General features: G+C 38.3%; 2 protein-coding genes across 8 annotated transcripts in view; one reads left to right on the top strand and one right to left on the bottom strand.

Moving 5' to 3' along the window:
* SLC25A40 (solute carrier family 25 member 40) overlaps positions 1–798 on the top strand; it is a 12402-nt gene extending 11604 nt beyond the window's left edge. For 5 of the 6 annotated variants that reach the window (XM_033164946.1, XM_033164947.1, XM_033164948.1 and 2 more), the window contains one exon: positions 70–798. In XM_033164946.1, the coding sequence (XP_033020837.1) occupies positions 70–188 (119 nt within the window). In that variant the 3' untranslated portion in view covers positions 189–798. The remainder of the gene's footprint in view (positions 1–69) is intronic. The other variant, XM_033164951.1, reaches the window with a different exon arrangement.
* A 3309-nt stretch (positions 799–4107) lies between these two features.
* Positions 4108–22583, bottom strand: part of RUNDC3B (RUN domain containing 3B) — a 33219-nt gene continuing 14743 nt past the window's right edge. The window contains exons 9-11 of one of the 2 annotated variants that reach the window (XM_033165185.1): positions 13298–13444; positions 8219–8340; positions 4108–5926 (exon numbers count right to left, since the gene is read on the bottom strand). In XM_033165185.1, the coding sequence (XP_033021076.1) occupies positions 5754–5926; positions 8219–8340; positions 13298–13444 (442 nt within the window). In that variant the 3' untranslated portion in view covers positions 4108–5753. The remainder of the gene's footprint in view (positions 5927–8218; positions 8341–13297; positions 13445–22583) is intronic. The other variant, XM_033165186.1, reaches the window with a different exon arrangement.

Here is a 22583-nt window from a genome sequence, read left to right on the forward strand (position 1 = left end):
AGCTTACTGATGATCTCCCATTTAGTTCTTCCATACTCTTGAATAGTTATAATTTTATCTTTTCTGTAGGCATTATTCCAAGACTGACAAAAATTGCTCCTGCTTGTGCCATAATGATCAGCGCCTATGAATATGGGAAATCTTTCTTCCGTAGAATAAATAAAGACAAAGCTATGAAGAACATTTAATGCTGATTCAGTAAACTTGGTGGCAGCAGTAAGAAGGTCCATAAGATAATTTTACATCTTAAATATATAGTTGATAAGCCCCTTGCATATCATGCATGCCTTCAAGTCAGCTCTGTTCAGGAGGAGGACCTAGTTCTGCAAAAGAAGAATGCTGCACAGCCCATGAACTGCTGCAGGCTTCCTCCAGGAAAATCGAAATGTCTTTCATACAGCAGCCACTTCATGTAGCTAACCATCATATAGCTTGTAACAGTCTAGCTGGTTTTAGCAATATTTTTTCCACAGAACCGTATTTTGAAATTATACATACAAGATTGTATTTCCACAAAGGAAATAATGTATCAGACACTCAAGGCCATATTATTTAGAGTGCCTACATCATGTGATTGAATAATCCAGGTTAACAGTGTATGTGAATAAGGCATAGGAGTAGGACAAACAAAATTCCTTCAGCAGCTATGATTAATATGTACAGATCTTAATGAAAACCATGAGAATTTCCTAGTTTGAATATTTCTACACTGTTATGTTTAGCATGCCATTACCCAGAAACAACCACCTTTTTAATTAAACAAGGAAAATGTATTTTCTTAATAAAATATAAAGTTTACACTTGGTGTCTTTCCAGGACTGGTACAGGCGTGCATACAGTTGTTTTGCAAATGGGTACACACACCTAGCCTAGAATTATGCATGTCATGCTTCCTAGTAAAGGGTTAATAAACTTCCAGTTGTACTTGATAATACAGTGTATGCACACAGGCAATTTTTATTAAATTCATTCAATATAGCACGTGACCAATTATCTTTTGCCAGCTGTAGAAATTACTCTAATATATTCACACACAGTTTAAACAGTTTAAATTATTCTGGGTGGTATAAAACATGTCAGTAACTCAACATTACTCCCCCCACCAACCCAATGTACTCTTAATTGAGATTTAAATACCAATATGACATGTTATTGGCTATATCATAAGGAGAAGAGAAAAGAAAAGGCACGTGTAGGATGTTAAGATATAACACACTGGGTTTGGAAGGACAAGTTGTTTCAAGGTTGTTAAGAGTGGGAAAATGCTTCAAAATCATATATACTAATAAACTCATTCTGCAAGTGATTACGCTTGTGTGGCTGAAACCACACTACACTTACAGGAGGGGTGGCAGCTACAGGCTTGGGGCAATGCCGAATTTTACAGATTCGGCATTTTACAGATGTACAAAGAAATTCAGGAGGGAAGGGAGAAATACTCCATAGACCTAGAATATTGACTGAGTGGAAAATTGGGAAGGGAATTAAAGGAGTGGTTGAAATCTGAAAAGGAGCATTCTGCACTGCAGTATTTTGTTGCAGGCACCACTTCTTAACATGTAAAGATTATTTTTTCATTTAAATACGTAGATAATTTTCAAAGGGGATACATGGGTAACTTTCACTATAATGAGAAGGAACACACATTTTAAAAGCAGTTGTCTGGAACTTGATTTCTGTGTGAGTGGTTTGTATCTAACTCACTGAAAGTAAACTAGAGTGTCAAGATTTGTGGTAGAGCTTAGCAGTCAGTGTTGGAAATGAAATAAAGCAGCACTAAATAGGATAGTATTATGACTAATAGGGAGCTTTCCAAAGCCAATACACTATGAATGTTACAAAGTACCGTATTTTTTGCTCCATAAGACGCACTTTTTTCCTCCTAAAAAGTAAGGGGAAATACCTGTGCGTCTTATGGAGCGAATGGTGGTCCCTGCAGCTAAATTGTCCAGGAGCCAAAAGCAGATTGTGTTTTTTATTTTACAAAGAGAAAAGGGAGTGTTGAAAGGACCCTGCTCAGCAGCTGATCAGAAAGAGATCGGGAGAGAGATAAGAGTCCCGGCTCCCTTTCAGCCACGCCCTCCTTTGTTGAATGTGCTGCAGAGGGAGGTTGTTTGTTTCCCCAGGACATGTGACTGGCTGATTAGATTATCTGTCTGGAAACAGTAGAAATGGCTTCTTAAGATTTTTCAGAAATGTGAGTTAAACCCCATAAAAATGGGGCTTTTCCTCTTTGCTTTTCCCCCTTTGCAAAAGGAGCTTTGCTTTTCCCCCTTTGCAAAAAAAAGCTGCAAAACCTTTTGCTGATCCTCAAAAAAAAACCAAAAAAACAACAGGGCTTTTCCCTTTGCAAAAAAGCTGCAAAGCCTTTAGCTGATCCTAAAAAAAGGCCTTTTGCCTTTGCAAAAACAGCTGCAAAACTTTCAGCTGATCCTCAAAAAAGCCAGGGCTTTTCCCTTTGCAAAAAAGCTGCAAAGCTTTTAGCTGATCCTCAAAAAAACAAACAAACAGGGCTTTTAGAGGAGGAAAACCAGAAAAATGTTTTTTTCCTGGGTTTCCTCCTCTAAAAATGAGGTGCGCCCTATGGTCCAGTGCGTCCTATGGAGCGAAAAATACGGTAAAACTGCTACCACTGCAGCATCTCCATGTACTGAAGTTGAAGGAGTGAAGGCCCATTATAAATTTGGGAGGGGAGGGAAGAGAACGACCATTTAAAAAAATATGTTAGCACATCCACAAGTGAAAATGTAGGGCATTGTTATATAAGGATCATAGTACACTTTAGACCAGCACTTGAAGCTCCCTCACTGTTATAGATGTTTCAAATCTATCGGGCTCTTTATTTCACTTACCGTAGTATTGCTAATTTTGAAGATAAACATCTTCCTCAAAATACCCTTTTAGTAGTCAAGAAAATGTAACATCTTACATTTCAAAATTTCATGAACACTTGTGATCACAACAAACTATCGTTCCACATCCTTATTTAAAACATTGTACCATACCTTTCCTTATAAAAAGCTCAAGGTGGCACCTTAAAACATAACTGAACAATTTAAAATATAGGATGAATGGAACTTACATGTGTTAAACTATGCAGTTGAAATAACAAATTAAGTGTACTGAAGGGGAAGAGCTTAAAAGCTCTTTTTTGTGCAGCATTTTCCCAGCTCAGAAAGAACTTTCAAGCTCCCAGACTGGCTTACAGGGCTCTCCTGGAAGGCTCTCACTATATCTTGCAGGAACTTGGATGGCGTAATGAGATCTCTTCAAGAGCATCCCACAGCCAAGTAAGTAAGTTTGGGAGCTTAAAAGCTCTGCCTTCCTTAGGGGGCAAAGCCCACTCAGTACACACCTCCAGAAAAGGTAAGGATGCTCGCACGGGTGGTTTGAGTATACATGCCATCTCTGGAATGTATAAGACACAATTGTTCTCTATCAGTTACAAAAACACTAAAGCACCAAAATTGCAATCCACCATCCTCATTGTACAGATTATATGACCACGCTTGAGAGAAGATTGGGCAAATTGCTTTTTAAATGCAACATAAATTGGGCTGTATTTTATTTGATAGGTTTATAGCCACTTTCCCATTTTTTCATTCAGGTTTTAAAATCAACCATCAGCTTACAAAAATAATGTAATGTAGTACAAATATTTGGCATAGCAGCATTGCAAATGGTCCAGTTAAAACATAGCTACAAATTAACTCCCAGAATAAAGTTCCACACCTTGTAAGTGAAAGAAAATGGTAGCCACAGTAATTGATGTAGGATTTATGCAGTATGTTCTAACCACATTTACCTATTATAAACCACTTAAAAATCTTTCAGAAAGCAGAATATAATTGTAAATAATAATGTCTATAGTAAAACAGTCTGTAATGCAAAGTTGAACACTTTATAGTTTCCTAGCACAACTCTGCAATTCCCTTAAGATAACATTGGTGTAGTGCACTTGACCGTTTGTTCCATTTGAATCAATATTCATTTATTACTGTATTATGTAACACCTATTAAAACCCTTCTCAAGATTGTGTACAAGCTAAAATGATAAAACAATGGCAGGCAATATTTCTGTTGGAAAAAGTACAACAACAAAAGTAGTAATAGTACAAAATGTTTAATGCACATGCAACATTTGATACAGCAGTGCAAGTCTGCACAATTTGGGGTTTGTTTTTTTTCCAAGTCTGAAAGCTTGGCAGGATTTCAGAACGAAGACAGTAAACTTTTCATGCACAAATATTGACCTGACTGGTTTCACATACAAACTAGAGATTTTAGATATGGTCTGTAAAAAAAAAAGGCTTTGATCCCAGCTGCTCCAACTAATCAATAACTGGTGTGACAGTCATGTTTCCAGATCAACAGTAAATTGTCCCAAGGAAGAGGTCACACATACAAACCTGCTAACAATACTCTATCTATCTCTCAAAACTTGGCCGCAAAGATTTCATTTTTCCTCATGTTCTTAAAAGATAACTATTTTACAAGAGATAATTAACATGCACTGCATTACTTTTACCAGGTAGTCAGTACGTAACATTTGGCAAAGCAGGAGCATTGTCTTGTTTTGTCTCATTTAGCTCGGCACATATGAAAAATAATAAACTTGCCAACACAAAGAATTTCATGTATAATCTGCTTTCTCTTAATGCTAATCAATTTTTATAGCAAGTCTTACAAGAGGCACATCTCTTTTTGGCAAAATAATAAGTAGGTAATCAAACTGATAGTGCAAAAATTAGCTGTACTTGTAGAGTCCCCCATGTTGTTCCACATTAGGAAACAATGCATGGAACTTCTTTGGCACAATAAAGCATTTCCTCAGAATCATTAAGTTTAGGGGCTGTATGCGTATTTATGCTTTTACACAAAATAGCCTGTGGTTACTGCGTGTAACAATTCCCAGTAATGCTAGGAAACGAAACTCGTTACACTGTAGAAAGGGTTGCACTTTAAAAATTAAACTGCAAAAGGTTCCAAAAAGCATGCCTAGCATTGTTTGACTGTTGACCAGTGGCACCTGATTAAAATTTTTTACTACAGAGCAGGTAGCAAGACTTACATATACGTCTATTGTGATACTTGCTTTTCGGAGAAAAACAGAAAGTTCTTAAAAGGAACCACTATAGATAGTTGCACTGCTTTTCTCTACAAGTGCCTCCTACCTTTACATTTGGATATGTCATGAGCACAAACAATTTGGATGCTGTCTCCAAATTTCTCCCCTTTGTACCCTGCAAGTAGTTAAGCGTGTCAGAATGCCAAATATGTGGGAAACCCTGATGGAAGCAAGACTAGTATAATGAAAATTCAGGTGTAGATCTAATGGCTACCACAACTCTAAGTAGTTCAGTTTTTTCAATCCATCATAATAGAATACATTTCAAATATTTTGTTCTTACAATATAGTCAAATAATATTTTTACTTGCCTATTGAGTTTTAAGTTATCCTTGTAAATGTGAGCATATCTAAAGAAGTGAGGAAAGTAAGCTTCAAGAGAAGACAGATTTTGGCAGTTAAGATAACCCCTTTTTCTCTTAATGATGATTTGCAGCCTTAATTGTACATTCAACAGACTGAAAATCATGAATATTGTAAGCAAAGGAGTATTTTTTTAAAACAACTGCAAGCCATTGTTTTTTAGATGTTGCTAAAAAGGACAGAGTAGCAATTTTTAAAACTGGCATAATGTTGTATGAGTTTCAACTGCAGATAAATTAAGGAATGTCAACTGAATACAAATTCAGAGATCTTCTTTGTATAGATCCACTCCAGAAGGTGTTAGTCCAGGGCTTGTCATATCTGTTGTAGGACTTGCAAGATACTCACTTGACTTCAGACTTGTGAGAGATTTGTAACTTGCTACTGAAGTCAGAGAGCCACAGAGACCAAGCAACGAAGGGGTGTCTTCTTTTCCTATTTAAGAAAAAAAAAATTAACACATATATAACACTAGTAGCCAGCCCATCCAGAGTGATCAATAAGGGAACATAAAGCAATCACTTTGCTCCCTCTCCTACCCATTTCAAGGCAAGTGTGACTGTCTAGAACAGACATTTCACTTAATTCCTGGATACAAGTGCCCATGAACTACCTTCTGTCTTAGCAGAATTCAGCTTCAGTTATTATTATTATTATTATTATTATTATTATTATTATTATTGATTTCATTTTACATGTTAGTTGTCATACATTTTCAACACTATACATTACATATCTAATATTATATACAGTGGTACCTCAGGTTAAGAACTTAATTCGTTCTGGAGGTCCCTTCTTAACCTGAAACTGTTCTTAACCTGAGGTACCACTTTAGCTAATGGGGCCTCCCACTGCCACTGTGCCACCACCACACAATTTCTGTTCTCATCCTGAAGCAAAGTTCTTAATCTGAGGTACTATTTCTGGATTAGCAAGTCTGTAACCTGAAGCGTCTGTAACCTGAAGCGTCTGTAAACCGAGGTACCATTGTATACAGATTCCCTACATCTGACCCTAAACCATATACCCAATTCACCATTTACCCAAATACCCATGTTTTTATTTCAGTTTATTTGCTCTCATCCAATCCACTACTGTCTCCAAGCACCAGTTCATTACCTGTAATAAAAAATTACGTGTAGATAATGCAGGTGTCTTGCATTTTCACATTTGGTCATAAGATGGAGCAGCTCCATTTTTAGACAACACATCCATTTGCTATAGTGGGCCCATCTGCACCTTCTCAAAAAACACATTGCTTTGGACTTTCTCTCTCCCTCTCTCTGGACAAACCAAATGAAGTTTTTACTGATCTGTGAATATATGGGTTTTTGCATGGCTAAAATCCAGTTTCTTACTAACTGGCAGTAACACAGTAAGGTTTCAGAACCAATAGTGTAACACCAGGCAACGTTCACTTCACAGTTGTTGGATTATCGCATTTTCTCCTGACTCCTTACTCCTCTGTGCTGCTGTATATGCCCCCTCTGGCCAAACTTGGCCCTCCTCACTTCATTCCATTGTTGTTCCTATTGCTGTTCATTTGTAGATTCAACTTTTTTTTCCTTTCTGGGTGGATTTATCTTGGAGGAATTCCCTCTGCACTTATTAATGGGCTTACTTCTCTCTCAGCTTCATCTGAAGGCAAGTTATGTTTGAAGCTATAGTTTGTCCATGAGACATCAGATATCATTACAGCTTATTTCAAAATGAGACAAGTCATTTGGAAAGAATAAAAAATGAGAAGCAGGAAAGTATTTGGTGAAAAACAAACTAAATGGATCCTGGTATCAGCTAATAGTGTTATGATAGTAGTTCCTACATAATAGCCTTTCTCCTTGCATGAAACTGTTGCATATTACAACTCACTTTGAGCTTAGCAGTATGGGAGGATGCTGCAAGGCTGCAGTTCACCCCACATGACCAAGATCTTATAGGTGACAAGTGGTTCAAACATTCAAAGAACTACTATGCAGAAGCATTTCAAATTGTTTGGAAGCTGCAAGCTGAGAATTGGCCTTCATGCCATTGAACAAGGGAATCTAAGGTTTTTAAACATTGGGGGGGGTGTAAAACAATCTGTCTTGAATAAGACAATTTGGTAAGGCATTATCTAGCTACTCTGGGAAAGGTTTTTGAGGAGCAGGTTATAATAACTACATAAAAATAAAATGATGATGCACATAGGTGTGTTACTGTGCTTAAACACCATCCTGTAATTTTACACACACACACACGAAATGGAATTGTAGGATGGTGTTTAAGCAACGTAACACACTTATGTGTATGGGTATCTTCTGGTCTTAACTGAGTATGGTTTCTTAAACTGCAACTGATGCTTATTATTTGCAATGAGAAGATGGAATTAAATTTAATAAAATGTCATGTAAGCAAGTTGGCTATAGGATGAAAACATGTGGGCCTAAATTATCACTATTTTTATGTACTTATTATAACCTGCTCCTCAAAAACCTTTTACAGAGTAGCTAGATAATGCCTAACCAAATTGTCTTATTCAAGACAGATTGTTCTATATCTCGGTCTTGACTTTACTGGGACTGAAAATAGCCATCCTTTAGCATTCACCTGATTTAGGGTCTTAGAATTATTGCAGGTTGCAGGAAAGAAGCGGGATAGCTGCAGGTATATAAAAAAAAAACCTTAATGGAAATAAGTTACTTTAAAGTATTAAATACTTTATCAAAGATAAATTATTAGGCTGATTACCTTCACTAAGTAAATTCATCCCATCCTGCTTTCCATCTCCATCTTCTAAATGGCTTGGATCCAAAGATGTCTGAGAAAGGCTAACATCAGCAGAAAGCTGGTCCAGGCTGTGAAAACTCTTTCTGTAAAAACAATTAGCAATTCCAGTAACTACCTTCAAACCACTATACAATGCAACCAGCAATTATTTTTATTATAAAGTACTATAGAAAATAGTAACTTATAGGAAAGCATCTATTTGCATCAGCGATTCCAAACAAATATGCTGTACTATAAAATAAAGCTGGAAATTTTAAAACGTGTTTTTTTTTTAATAGGATTACATAAAGGAAGAAAAGGTGTTATCTTCTACTCAGTTATGAATACACACATTTCATTATCTAAACAGATGTATCAGAGATATTGCAGCATTTTAGTCAAGGGTACAATTCAAAAGGGAGCTCCACTAATGACATAGGCAAGAACATTTGCACTATTCCTTTAAAGGTTTTAACGTTCACCTGTTTCCACACATTGATGATTTTGATTTTATCTTGTTTGTTATTTTAATGTTGATTTTTCTAGATTTTCTGTATTTTACTATTTTTTCAAATATTTATTGTAAGCCACTCTGATAGTTTGATTGAATAGCTAAAAATCTTAAACAAATATTCAGTGGCCTGGTTCACACATGCTAAGCCAAATCAAAGTTTGTTCTTGGTGTAGAAGTTATGGTTAGTCTGGAGAGAGCTAAACCATAGACCCAACTTTGGATAGCATGCTAAGCCAAACTATGGCTTAGCTCAGCACAGCAGAAAAACAACAAAACAACTAGGGAGCAGCAAAGTGGCTGTCATCTGCTCCCTGGGAGCATGTGTGTTTGGGCTAAGCCATGGCTGTGTCAGGACAATGCAGATGGAGGATTGACTGAGGACCTTGGCAAGGGCTCCAGCAGGATGTGGGGGCCTCTGCCAGGAGTGGGGCAGTCTGTTAGTGGGAAGGGGGGCTCCCTTAACCTCACTTGTCTCATCTGACCCCATGACTAGACTGATGAGCCCCACCTCCCTGTACAGGGCTGTCAGAACCTGTACCGTATCTGACACTCCCTCAGTGCTCACTGCACCACCCACCTTGGCATCATCAGAAAAAAGGAGTAACTGTGCCTACCCAACAGAGATATTTCACTAGGTCCAGCAGGAGCAAAAAGAGTAGGGAACTGAGGGTTCCGCCTACTATATGTAGTGTGATATTGCAGAAACGCTTACTGCCCTACGATGAACCCACCCCATTTCACAAAGGGGTCTGTGTCTGATCAACAACTACAGCTTTGACAGTTAAGAGTACCAGCCTTGCAGCTGCATTTAAAATTAGTTATGTGTATTGCCTGAAGTGCTATCAATGTGTATATGTACTGCAGTAATCAAAACATTCAAGTCCTTTGGAAATAATCCTTCAAGTCCTTGTTCTTCAGCAACTAGGAGACCAGAGACCAGACATCCTTTAGCTCTTTTCATTAAATGCACCAAGATAATCTGTTGCTGTTTGAAAAGCAGACTAAAATATGAAAAACTAAACTATAAGCCACCTATGGAGAGGTACATTTGCTTAAATGCCCTTCATATACTGCAATGCAGCATAAAGGCACTATGTAAAATCCAATTTGTGCCCTAGTACTTTTGGATCAGGCTCAACAGGACAAGTCGAGCTGTCTCATGCCTGCAAGACCACAGTTTCTTGATCAACTGGGCCAAAAATCTCAACATGTGAGTCAGCTGATTCATTGGGGCACTTCTCTACAAACACCAAGTCAGCAACGGTTTATCTGACCGTGGATAGGGTAATATTGGGGGAATGGATGTTACACCCAGATGTATTTCAGCAAATTTAGACTCGTTATGGCATAATCAAAGTGGACCTCTTTACACAAATTGTCAGGTTGAGAGGTTCTTCACCAGGTTCCATTGTCTGATGGTAGAAGCAACAGATGCACTAGCAGCTTTGTGGCCACCTGGTCTACTTTACGCCTTGCCTCCAGTTCCGGTTATTCCTCGACTCTTACAGAAACTTTAGGAAGAAAGGGCTCTGCTAATTCTAATGGCACCATATTGGCCATGGATGTCAGACATTCTGGATCTGGCCATAACTTTCCCATGACATTTTTCTCCTCAGACATCATCTTCATCTGAATCTAAGTTGGCTACAGTTAACAGTTTGGTTTTTTAGAGGAATGAGCCTTTGACTGAGATCCCTCGTTTCATTCCACTTCCTCAATATCCAATTCCCCACAAGGATTCATATTTTCCCCTTTAATGAAGGCCATTAGATGCAAAATCAGCTGCAACAGCAATGCCTTTAGCTGCATGGAATTGACTGGAAGAGGCATCAGGAGGTGGCTGGCTGCCCACCATAAGAGATTGAGCAGTTGCCAAATTATGAGAAGGAACGAGATAGAGCTGACTATGAGAACTGGAAGGCTCAGAATTAGATTCAGGATCCAACCCCCTGGGGTAAAGAAAAAGCACCTAACACTAACCTAGCACTCTTTGATTGATTTAAGGCCTTCACTGAAAAAAACACAGACTGAGGAGAAAAGTGAGGCATCCTGATGAGAAGTGCCAGCAGCAGCATTGTTAGTAATAGGTTATGAATGAGGCATAGCTAAACTAGGCAACTCCTGGGGTTGGGGGCTGACAGGAGATCCCTGGAATCCCCCAAAGTACTCCCCTTCTGAGGAGCTGTGGAGCATGCAACATTCACATGCTGTGCTTTGTGATCCATTTCCACCACGTTACATTCCACAACACAACCTCTCTCTTTAAAAGGACAGGAGACAGCCATTCGAGAACTCATCCCCTCTGTTGCTGAGCACTCATCCCTGTAACTAATGCACTTCTGTGTCTCTCAATTCAGAGCTATGAGAAACAGCCCCTTCAGTATGTTTGCACTTCTGAGTGACTTTGCAAGCCACAGGACAACCAGAGCTAGCTAGGGATGCAGTACACATAATTTCTTGAAAAGGCAAATTGCTTTGCAGAATGACAGCTGCAATGGAATCTGAGCACGGGACCAACACAAACACCTAATAAGAAGGTGTGGTTTGCTGGGGCTTCTTGGGCATGGCTCCCAATACAAGTGTCTCTCAAACCTTCAACTGATTCCTACCCTTCGTAAAAGTGGTCACCAAGAAGGGAAAGCAAAGGACTGAAATAGACTATACATTTAAGGGACTCCCCCCCTAAATATAAATGGGAACGCACAAAGCCAGAAACAGGGTGGCAGAAACTACAATATAAAGTCACAGGGGAAAAGAACACACTGGAAGAAAACAAAGCAGAGGAATTAACAGCAGAGATACAGCGTAAAAAGGCAGAGTTAAGAAGCTATGAAAACAGCAAACTGGGAGACGTCCAACTGGCAAACCTTAATCCCCCCCCCCCCCCGAAATTAAAATGAAGTACATGAAGACACTCATTTACTCCAGGAACAGGAGACCTCCACATAAAACAGGACGACCACACAAAAAACAACCACCCCGCAGATAAGATATATAGTATTTAGTGAGAAAAGGCAGGGAGCAACAAAGAACAGTGACGAGGCAGGAAAGCAAACTGAATTCTGGAAGCTGGTTACTTTCCTAATCAACACTTTAATGCCTTGACCCCAAGGTGGTGCTGCATAGCCCATAGTAATGAGCTTCACCAACAACAGAGAGCATAGAGGGGAAGCAAATGTTGCCAGTTCCTCCTTTCCCCAACAGCTCTACCCCATGCCACCTTCCACCTTGCTCTGGAAGGTCCTTCAACTCTCTGGAATGGATTTTTAGGGGGGACGGGGGTCTGCAAATGTTAGTGGCCCAAAGTATCTGCTCCTCCTCCATTAGACAACACTGGATCAAAAGCCCTTCTGTGAGTGCAAGGGAACAAATTTGATTCCATTCCATGTTCCTATAATTTTTAGACCAACCTTTATGTTGCAGAATGTACCATGGGATGCTAAATTCAATAGTGAAATCAACATCCAAGTAAAATCTCAGCAAATTTGAGGTAATAATGCAATTGGGCACTTCCATTTTAATATGAAAATATAATCTTAAAATTCTTTTAAAGGCTGAAGATGACTTAAGACTGAACTATATAGCAAGAACAGACACCTGTGGCCCTCCAAGTGTTGTTAGACTACAACTCCCATTGCTAACAACTGGAAGAGCACATGTTGCCCACTGCTGATAAAGGGATCAGGCTGTGGAATCATGCCCCTGCCACATCTTATATGGGAAACCCCCACTCTCTCCACATTACATCTGACTACTGTTAATCTTCAAATTTAGTATGTCCTTAACTACAGTTGATAAAACTTCACTGATATTTTGTAAACCACTCTGGGAACCTTTTTTGGATAAAGAGTGGGATAAAAATGCCAGTAACAACAACAACTCAAGCTTAAACTCATTATGCAAAACAATTTGCATTGGTTCAGTTACATCACATTAATCCATAGTTCAAAGCAATGTGAATGAGCAACAATTACCATACTCAAAAGTTACCATGGTACTCCTTATCACTCCTGTTCCTCTCATGCTGCAGACAAAACAAACCAGATTCTGGCTTGTTATGTTGCTCTGAATCTGGGTACATAATTTGTCTCCTCTAAATAAATCAAGAACAGTCAGCCAGCAAGAAACCATGAACACTCTGCACTAGCATGCTGCTTATTCATTAGAAATTGATTTCAAAGAGTCTAAAGCGAGTATGACTTAGATACCACCCAAAAAGTATTATCTGCTTACGAGTATGATTTATTATGGCAGATAGGTTGCATCCAACTACCGTAAGTCATACTCAGAGAAGACTTACTGAACTCAATATACTTGTATGATTTGTCCACTGATTCCAATGTGTCTCTACTGACAAGTATTACTTAGCTGCATACAACCTAATGTGTTTAAGATAAATATGCTACTATATAATTCTATTCTGCTTTCTAATGTTTAGTTATCTACCAGTTTTCCCCTTAAACACATACATAATCTGGTTGACATGATGCACTAGAGAATGAAATTTCTGGGATCTCTAGGAGCACTGCACAAATATTTCAACTTACTCATCCCATTGCTTATTTTGCTTTCGATAAAGTAGTGTATCCAAGGCAACAGCATTAACATCCAGAGCTCCTGGGGAAGGCCACTGATTGGTGAGATGGGTGGTTAATTCTTGTCTTGATCTTAAATCATTATTCTTTAGCACAGTTCTGTGAACACACAGTGAATTTGATGCCATTAGAAGTAATGTCTTAAATCACAGGAAGAAAATAGGCTTATTCTTGGAAGATCACCTGCTAGCATGTTATTCTTAAAGCACCTTTCCTCCTAGGAGACTTCTCAATCAGAATGTTAATACTGAAAACAAAACAAAAAACTGAAAGGAACTGTACAGAGAGAGACTTACACTACAGTATACAAGATGAGATGACCAGTGAACTGCAAATAATGTAGAAATAAAAGCAATGAGTTAAATACTACTTCTTAAACAGCAAATTTATCCGCAGTTTTCAGTTAGCAAACAGCACAAGTTCTAAGTTCTTAATTTATAACTTTTACAAAAGAAGAAAATCAAGGTATTAAGCTCTAAAACAAATTGATCTGCCTACATCAGCAGTCTGTAGGAGAGTCCAGATCAAAGTCCAATTTCACATTTCTTCAAGCAGAAGTATGGTTCTCAATAGAACTACACAAGGTACAAAAAAGCTGTTAACAGCTGCATTGCAACTAAAGTACCTATTATTTTTCACTTTTATTTCATCCTGGAAAACAAACCAAATAGAGAATTTTAAGTGCTAATTTATATTAATTCTTTTTTGTGGCAAAACTAAAAGAAAAAATGTGTTAATGAAGGTTTCCATACAGTTACTCATGGCAAACTTAATGTACAGTGTAGTTTGATTTCCTTTTTTCTTCAAAAACTGCATTGTGTACCTTCTAATCAGGTTGATTATATTGCACTGTGCAATTTTACTTCAACTACTGTAAATAAAAATACTTAATTTGGGGTCTATATGTGTGTCTCAATGTATTATCTATGAGTTATACCTGACACATAGGGGGAAAAAAACCCAGCAAGAAAGCCAAGTAAGAGTAAAGACACAGAGAAAGTGACTTAATTAAAAAAGTAACTTGTATCATTTTGAAAATAAGTTCACCATCTCAGGTAAGAAAAGTTACAAGAAAAGTGTCATTTCTGTAAGATCAAAAGGAGGTATACTTCACAGTGGGGAAAGTATTTAACATGGGAAAAGACTGGGAGTGTTTTTAACTTAACAGTACAGCCATAGCTTGGTTACTTACCAGTACTATGAATTCTCCTATTGGATAAATCTCCTTCACATATCCCCTCTCTATGGAATGAGTTGTCAGCACCACCTTGATGACTCAAATCTGTTGAAATTTCAAATGTCATGGATGTGAGCCCATGCAATGATGCATGTGGTGTGTTATTTGCCTCTAACTACATGTTAGTATAGTGTCAGAACTCCCAATAGCAAACAAAAACCCAACAAACTAAGGGAATCCAAGACTGCGGATTTATGGAGGAGATGACAATAGTAGAATTCTAGTTATTGACAAGCAGCATAGTTTTCTGCTTAGGGTATTTCCCAGAATTGTCACTCTTGGGAGACTTGTTACCAATCTCCCCAAGGAACAGAAAATAAAAGAGATTAGCAAAATTTCTGGGTATACATGTAAAATATAAATCAGTGGCCTTATCTTACACAGCACAAATTCATATACAGTCAAACCTCGGGTTGCGAACGTGATCTGTGCGGGAGGCACATTCGCAACCCGCAGCGCTGCATCTGCGCACATGCGAGATGCGCTTCTGTGCATGTGCCAAAACCCGGAAGTAACCCATTTCGGTACTTCCAGGTTCAGCGCGGACCGCAACCCGCAGAGTTCGCAACCCAAGGTATGACTGTAAACCATGGCATTTTATATAGGGCTGGTGGGAAAGGCCTGCACAAAAGGGTCTGGAGGGCCAGATTTGGCCCCAGCCATGGTCTACGATGAACAAGCAGTATGCTGCTCAATTGCTTCTATTCTACTTTGCCTACATACAGAGCAAACAAACAAAGCTTGGCTTAGCATTGTGTGAAGCAGTGCTCATGGTTTGTTTCTCCCAAACAAGCCACAAGCAGTAAGCCAAGATAAAGCTGTTTCTGCAAGTGGCTCCAAATATGCCAACTCTGTTACATACCAAATCTACATTTCAATTGTTCATAGCTATTTTAAGACTAAATTCAGATTGCTGACATGTATCTCTATGCTTCCTGAAAATAACAAACCCAGCCTTAAAGCACAAACCTACACTGTACAGGTCTACTCAAAATGTGACTTACATCTAGGTAAACTGGTACTCATTGTAGCCTTAAAAATGCTCATGTCTGCAGTTAAAGTGACAGTGTGCCCAATCCTGTTTTGCTTTTTAAAATGATACCCGTATGGAGGGAAACTGGCACCAGAAGCAGCGGCTTCACAGGAATACTGATCATGGGGAAAAAATTTCCACATACCGGTACTACTAAGTCAGATTAGTAGTAGCCATGATAAATTTATTAGTAATATAATATATGCATGCCATATATTATGGGATTAGGTGGTAATCACAAGGACAGTGGTTATCTGTTGCAGCACCCTGATTGTATGATGTCATCTCCAAACATATTTACTTTGAACCTACTTTGATTTGCTAAGGCATGGGTTTCCCAACACGGTGCCCATAGGCATCCGTGTGCTTTCAGTACTTCCTATTGTATTCACAGAAAGTCTCAGTCAACATCCTCTCAAAAAAGTAAAAACTTTCTATTTAGTAAGAACATTGGCGGGTTTAATTGCAGATAGATGTTGGGCTGCTTAAGGCTATTTTACAGTGCTGTTTTGAACCTTTATCTTTATTGTATTTTAAATTGGTATTATTCTTAGGAGGCTTGCACTAGATTTTTATTTTTATAAAGCAGCTTGAACTTCAGTGTGATACAAAGCATGTAAAAATAGATTAACATGCATTATGACAAATTACACAATGTTTGGCCATAAAGAATCCTCTATATGTTGTTATATACCAGGCAACATATGTGCTTGTTTTCAGAAGAAAAATATACAAAAATATTTTTTTTGGCAGGATTTTCAAATGCTCTTTTATTCATTCCTCATCCCATTGGCCATTTAATAACATTATATTGTAATGCTTCTGGCACCCATCTGTTTCAAAAGACAACAGAGTGCGCCTCGGGGTGAAGTCAAACCGTTGCACCAAAGTGACCTCTCTGGGTGCATGGAGGTCCAGGGTGACAAGACCTTGGCCTTGCTGTGGTCCAAAGGAAAGCAGAGCAATACATTTAGCACCAGCTTGACTGCAGAAGTTGACGGAAGGAGGCATACAAGGAGCCATCCAACTGTCTTAGGGACTCCACTCAGGATTTGTGTAGATTTTACTCCTTAGCCTTTTCTTATCCTGAATATATCCCACAAGGCAGCAGTTAAGGATCAGAGCTTTCCTTCTCCTGGATGTGCTACCTTCCCAGGTTGATGAGCCCCACCTGCCTCTCACTTCCTCTACAGCACATGCAGAAACCACCTTCTCGACTGTTGGACCCACTATTGTTCTTGTCTGCTCAATCTGCCGGAGCCTGTCCTTTTATGCAGGGGAAGTCCCTAACTCAGTTAGGCTTCTAGAAGCCACTGGTGAGGGCTGAGTGCTGGGTGGAGACCAAAGGTGGACAAACTACCCCAGAAGGAGAACAATGTGTCCCCCACCAGGGGTAGTACCACTCCTCTAACACCCCATACATCCCTATTGCAATTAATATTTAAGCAAAAACTGCTTGCTCTGAAGGGCAGGAAAGAAATAAAACAAAAAAGTAACCCTGTTGATGTTACTCAAAACACTATTTGGTTAAAGGGGGAGAAGAATTACATTGTGATTATCTACTCAAAACCTGGCAATGTATTTGTAATGTAAAACAGCAAAAAATAGGAACAGAGAATAGTACAGAAGAATGTGCAAACCAAGAAGAAGAAGCACATACAAGGCATATCATTATTTATTAATTTATATATCACTCAATGCCCAGATGGCTTCTAAACAAGAACCCCAAGGTGCCATATAACCTCAAGCAAGATCAATAAAGTCGATCTGCAATTAGCCAGTAAATCTTAATCATAAACAAATACACCTGTTCCCTGCTATTATCACAAGCAACGTTTCCCCCTATTCACATTCCTCTTACACAAGAACAACATCTATAAGAGCTGATTTCAGGATAAGGAATCCTAAATCAACAATAAAAAAGATATAATGAAATTAAAAGAATACAGTATAGCCAGAACAAGGATTGGGATTCTCTCTCCACTCCCCCCCCCCATTGCCAATGATTTTTCATGTACCAGGGATTTGTACAGAAAGCAATCCAAATTCATTAAATATCTATATCAAAAAACAATCTCACAACCCATGACTGATGAAGGCCAACTGGGCAAAAATGAAAAGAGCTTGCTTGGCTTTTTTGCCATGGTATAATTTACAAAGGAGAAGATGCAGCACATCCCAAGAAATTTAACACTGCTGGCCAGCAGCAATGGAATAAAATCTAACATCCACTTCAGAGGGGGGCTTATTCTATTCAATCAATTGCAGCTTTTCACTATATGCCTCAGCCATATAATACACATAATTCAAAAGATATGTTAAAACGTCTGAAAACAACATAAAATTATGTTTATAATTCAAAGGCCTTTTGAAATAAAAAAAATAAACTGGATTCTGAAATTTAACAGGAATAGTGCCTACCTGCTTTCTAATGGGAGGGTGTTGGGCCCACTAAACTTTGAAGACACAAGACATGCACCTGGTCTTGGTAATATCAGGTCATAAGAGGATGTTTCAAGGTTAAAACTCCCTGATAATAAAGTTGATGGCCAAGTTTACCAGTATATATTTAAGGTATTGCCCCCACCCCACTGACTAGGGTAGAGCAGAAGGTACCTAAATGTTATTCATACAGATAAATATCCTTACTCAGAAGAACACAAGTGAAACACAACTTTTCACAGATTCCTACAAATATTATTATATTTGAGCCTTCCTGGTTATGAAAAACAATCCCAACAATTAATGGGGCTTTTTATGCCTGAGTGCCACTCTCAGAAGTAGACCAGCTTTATTTTTCAGCTTTAATATGCAAACACTTGCACTAACCATTTTATAACTATACAAACTGTAACAACTTAACTGCATTTAAATTTGTATCTTATCTCCACAATTTTAATGTGCAACATTTTTATACAATTATTTTGTCAATTTTCTGCATAATCTGTTTCAGAGCGGTATTTTACTAAAAAATTGCTTAAGGGCTAGATTCTTCAACTGAACAGGAATGCCTCAGACTATTCACAAGTTTAGACCATGATAGTCATATGAATTCTGTCACTTGTTAGTATACTTTTATAAATAATTTTAAAATGTCGAGCATTTAAAATACCACAGTATGCCATTTACATTACCTCTTATGTATAGGACACAGTTGAGGATTAAGGTTTTGGGTTTCATTTCTGGCATTATCTTTTTTAAAATCAAGTAGTTTCATCAAATAATGAGTCATGTAATCACATTTAAATTTAAATCCCACCGTGTAATTTTAAATCTCTTCTGTCACACTGACAGCAAGTCATAACCATATTTAATTTTTAAACCTCTATCAAAGAAAAACAGCCTGAACAGTCTGAACTGATTCAAATGCCATGGCATTTAGTGGCTAGCTGCCAGGCTCAAAGTTGAGGACAAAGAGCAAAGGGAATGAGAACAGACATTTATAGTAAAAAAAATACTGGATTTTTAACAAATACGTCACAGTCATGTTTTAAAAGACAATGCTTTCCATGAACTGTGATCTATTCTTCACACCTCCCAATCATAATAGAAACTGCTAAAGTACCAATTACACATTTTTCAAATTACTAACAGCATGCGCAACTGTTGCTAAGCATCTGTTTCAAGTACAGAATGTTCTGCTCTACTACTTAAATTTTCAGTACAGTTCTGAGTACCTGGGGGAGTTTGACTGGCCATTAGCTTCAAACAACTGTTCCCTACCATTCTTAAGTTATTTCTTAAAATCTGAAGTAGAGGTAAAAGACCTGACAGATTGCTTTAAAAAATATCTTTTTCTTATATGAACAGCACATACCTTTAATGTTTCAATGGAATATGCTAGCAAAAGGTAATTTCATTAACACATTTTCAAAAAGCAACTCACAACATGCACCTGATAGTGTTCTACTGACTTAGCTGCTTAACTGCTGTTAAATAACCAATCAAATATTATCTACTGTTTCTTTATATATATAGGGTATATAGATAACATTTGATTGGTTATATGCATGTTGTGAGTTGCTTTTTGAAGCAACTCACTGCCCCTCAGATCTTTAAAGCCCATTATCTTCTTACAGAGACTATACCTACATGCAAAGCAACTATGGCAGTATATTCTCTGGAGTATTACAGATATGCAGCTAAAAAGATGATTCATATTAAGTAAACCATGACTCACAACAATCTGACTAATGCAGTATCAAAAAATGCTAATAAAAGAGCTAACATCACAATTAACCAGAGGTCCACATAGAGCTGCACCAAGCATCTAAAGCATGGACTAAGAAAGAAAAAAAGGCAATTTTATTATGCATATCTTGCCTGTGAAAAGCATTCTAGAATTGTCCACATTGACACAATCTTTATCATTTAAGCTGCCCACTCCTGTTTAAGATCAAATGATGAGATGAATATTTAGGTGCCAGAACTGTATCTGGAATGTAATTCTAATTATATACAGGTAATGCAAAATAAAGGAAATGGGGCTTAGAATATGCCGAACTAGTGACAAATATGAGCTGCTGCTTCCCATGAGCTTCTGGCTGGCCACTGTGGAAGCAAACTGCTGGATGAAATGGGTCATTGGTTTGATCCAGCAGGCTATTATGTTCTTATCATCATAACTGGAGACAGGCGATAAAAATCAAGCTGAGTTGTCTTAAAAATAAGAAAAAGGATGAATCACATGAGTTGTCATGTTCTGTAAAATGATATATGAAAGTAAAAAGGCTGGAACAAATTTTATGTGAACTTTAACTGTCTACCCACTTCTGGCTAGAAGCACAGATTCTACAAGTGTCACACAACACATGATTTGTAAGCACATATTACATGAAAAGGTGATGCAGCTAAAAAAAACTATGCACAAAATACAATCTATATATAGTTTTAAGAAAGATCAACATATTTCCTTAAGAATATTGAACCCTCTCTCCATCTCCTTCCACCATGCACCTCTAAATCTGGGCACATGGGGTGGAATCTGCTTGAGCTAGCTCAAGTCTTTAGTTGAGAACCCCCTAAGATTTAAGAAGCCAGTCCAAAAAAAATTACTTTTAAGGGGGCATTTAAAAATTGCTTACTTTAACAGTACAGTACATAGGTTTAGTAAATCCCATAGAAGTATGATGTTTTGGTTGTCAAACATTTGGCAGTAGCATTTCTTACTGAATTTCACATAATAGGTTTGATCTCTGCATATGTGAGCTTAATCTGTAATGTAAAAAAGTTTCCAAGTTTTAACATCTGTATATGTATTTGTCTTGGAGGACAACACTTGGTTTGGTAATTGTTTTTAACATTTTAAATAAAATCTGTAAAATAACATTACTTTGATCCAAAAGGTGCATTTCCACAAACTGAAGGAAACTGCATTCAATTAGTGGAAGTGGGGGGCTGAAGAGGTTTTTGCCCATTCCCCCTTCTCCCTGCAGACCACCTTAAAGCCATGTCTTCTCCTTCTCCCTTCCCTCCCTCCCTCGCACAAACACCTGTGAGCACACTCAGCAGTGAAGTGACTCTCAAAACATGTACCAGCATGCAGGTACAATTACAAATATAATCCCTGTTTCAGCCATAGTACAATTAAGGTAGTGTTTCTCAAGCTTGAAGCCCCAGCTGTTGTTGGACTGCAACTCCCATCATCCCTAGCTAGCAGGATCAGTGGTCAGGGATGATGGGAGCTGTAGTCCAACAACAGCTGAGGACCCAACCTTGAGAAACACTAAATTAAGGAATTGGTGCTGTTCTAGGATTTAGAATCTGGTCCTAAAACTACTGATCACAGTATCTAGGGGAAACCAGAGAGGTAACTGAAAGTAGAGGAACCAAATACGTTAGATTTCCAACTTGAATAATTTGACCAAGGCACTATTGAGTTCCTGTGTGGACCACTCTATCCCAAGTACAGAAAATATTACAGACTTCCGGTTTTGCCGCCATGGTGAACAGCAGTTCCCACGATAGTGAACCCCAGGCATGCAGACAATTAAGGATAATTTGAGAGTAATTATCCTTGCAGCTGACACTCGCAGATCGTCCAGTACCTGCCTCCCGCTCCTACGGGAAGCAGGGGGCAGGGGACGTTGAATGCATAGCACCGCACACATCGGAAACTCTCCAACACGGTCACCATCAGCGGAGATTCTTCTGTTTTTTTAAGATCTAGCAGAATTTGGACTTAAAGAAACAGGCATGCTCTGGAAGGAGACAAGTTAACCTGCTAAATGATTCAGCCACTGATTGCCAAGGTCTTCATCTGGAGAAGATTTTCATCGTAATTGGACTGGTATGTGCTGGAGAGAAGTCTTTGTTTTCTCTTTTATATATTCACTTTGCTGTTTTATGATTTGGCAACTCTTCACCAAAGAAGAAAATTAGCTGCTAATGGACTGCAAGAGGGAATCAACAAGGACTTTATAATGTTTATGGATTAATTGAAAGAATGGAACTGTGTGGAAAATATTGGGATGTTCTGTGGCAATACCCTCCTACGGAGGACTAGAACTTTGATTTACTATGGTGTTGGTGAGATATCAGCTTGTTATTGGATGGGAAAGAATTCTAAGAAAAAGCTGGAAGTGAGCCTGGAGTAATGGCCAGATGCCAGACCACTTTCAGTTTTAAGAAAAGCAAGATGGTGAAAGGTCACTGCAGAGTAAAATTGAGTCTTTGGAGTGGGGGCGGGGGGAAATGCCGAAAATGATTGATTGCAACAAGAAAGGAAGGTCGAACGTTAAAAAAAAAATTCCACACAGTTACCAGATATAAACTCCACTTGCAAATTAAAGGCTATGGAACAGTTAAATATGAACAAAAGTCAACCTATAAGTGGCTGTTAAAATAAAGGATCAACATTGGAACTGTATTATTTGGATTAAATAAGCAGATTGGAGCGGGGAAAAGAATCAACATCTCCTAAAAATCTTCTAACATGGGAAGTCAACATGACTTTGGGAAGTCAACCA

The sequence above is a fragment of the Lacerta agilis genome, chromosome 12, assembly GCF_009819535.1.
Source record: "Lacerta agilis isolate rLacAgi1 chromosome 12, rLacAgi1.pri, whole genome shotgun sequence".
Taxonomy (NCBI): Eukaryota; Metazoa; Chordata; class Lepidosauria; order Squamata; family Lacertidae; genus Lacerta; species Lacerta agilis.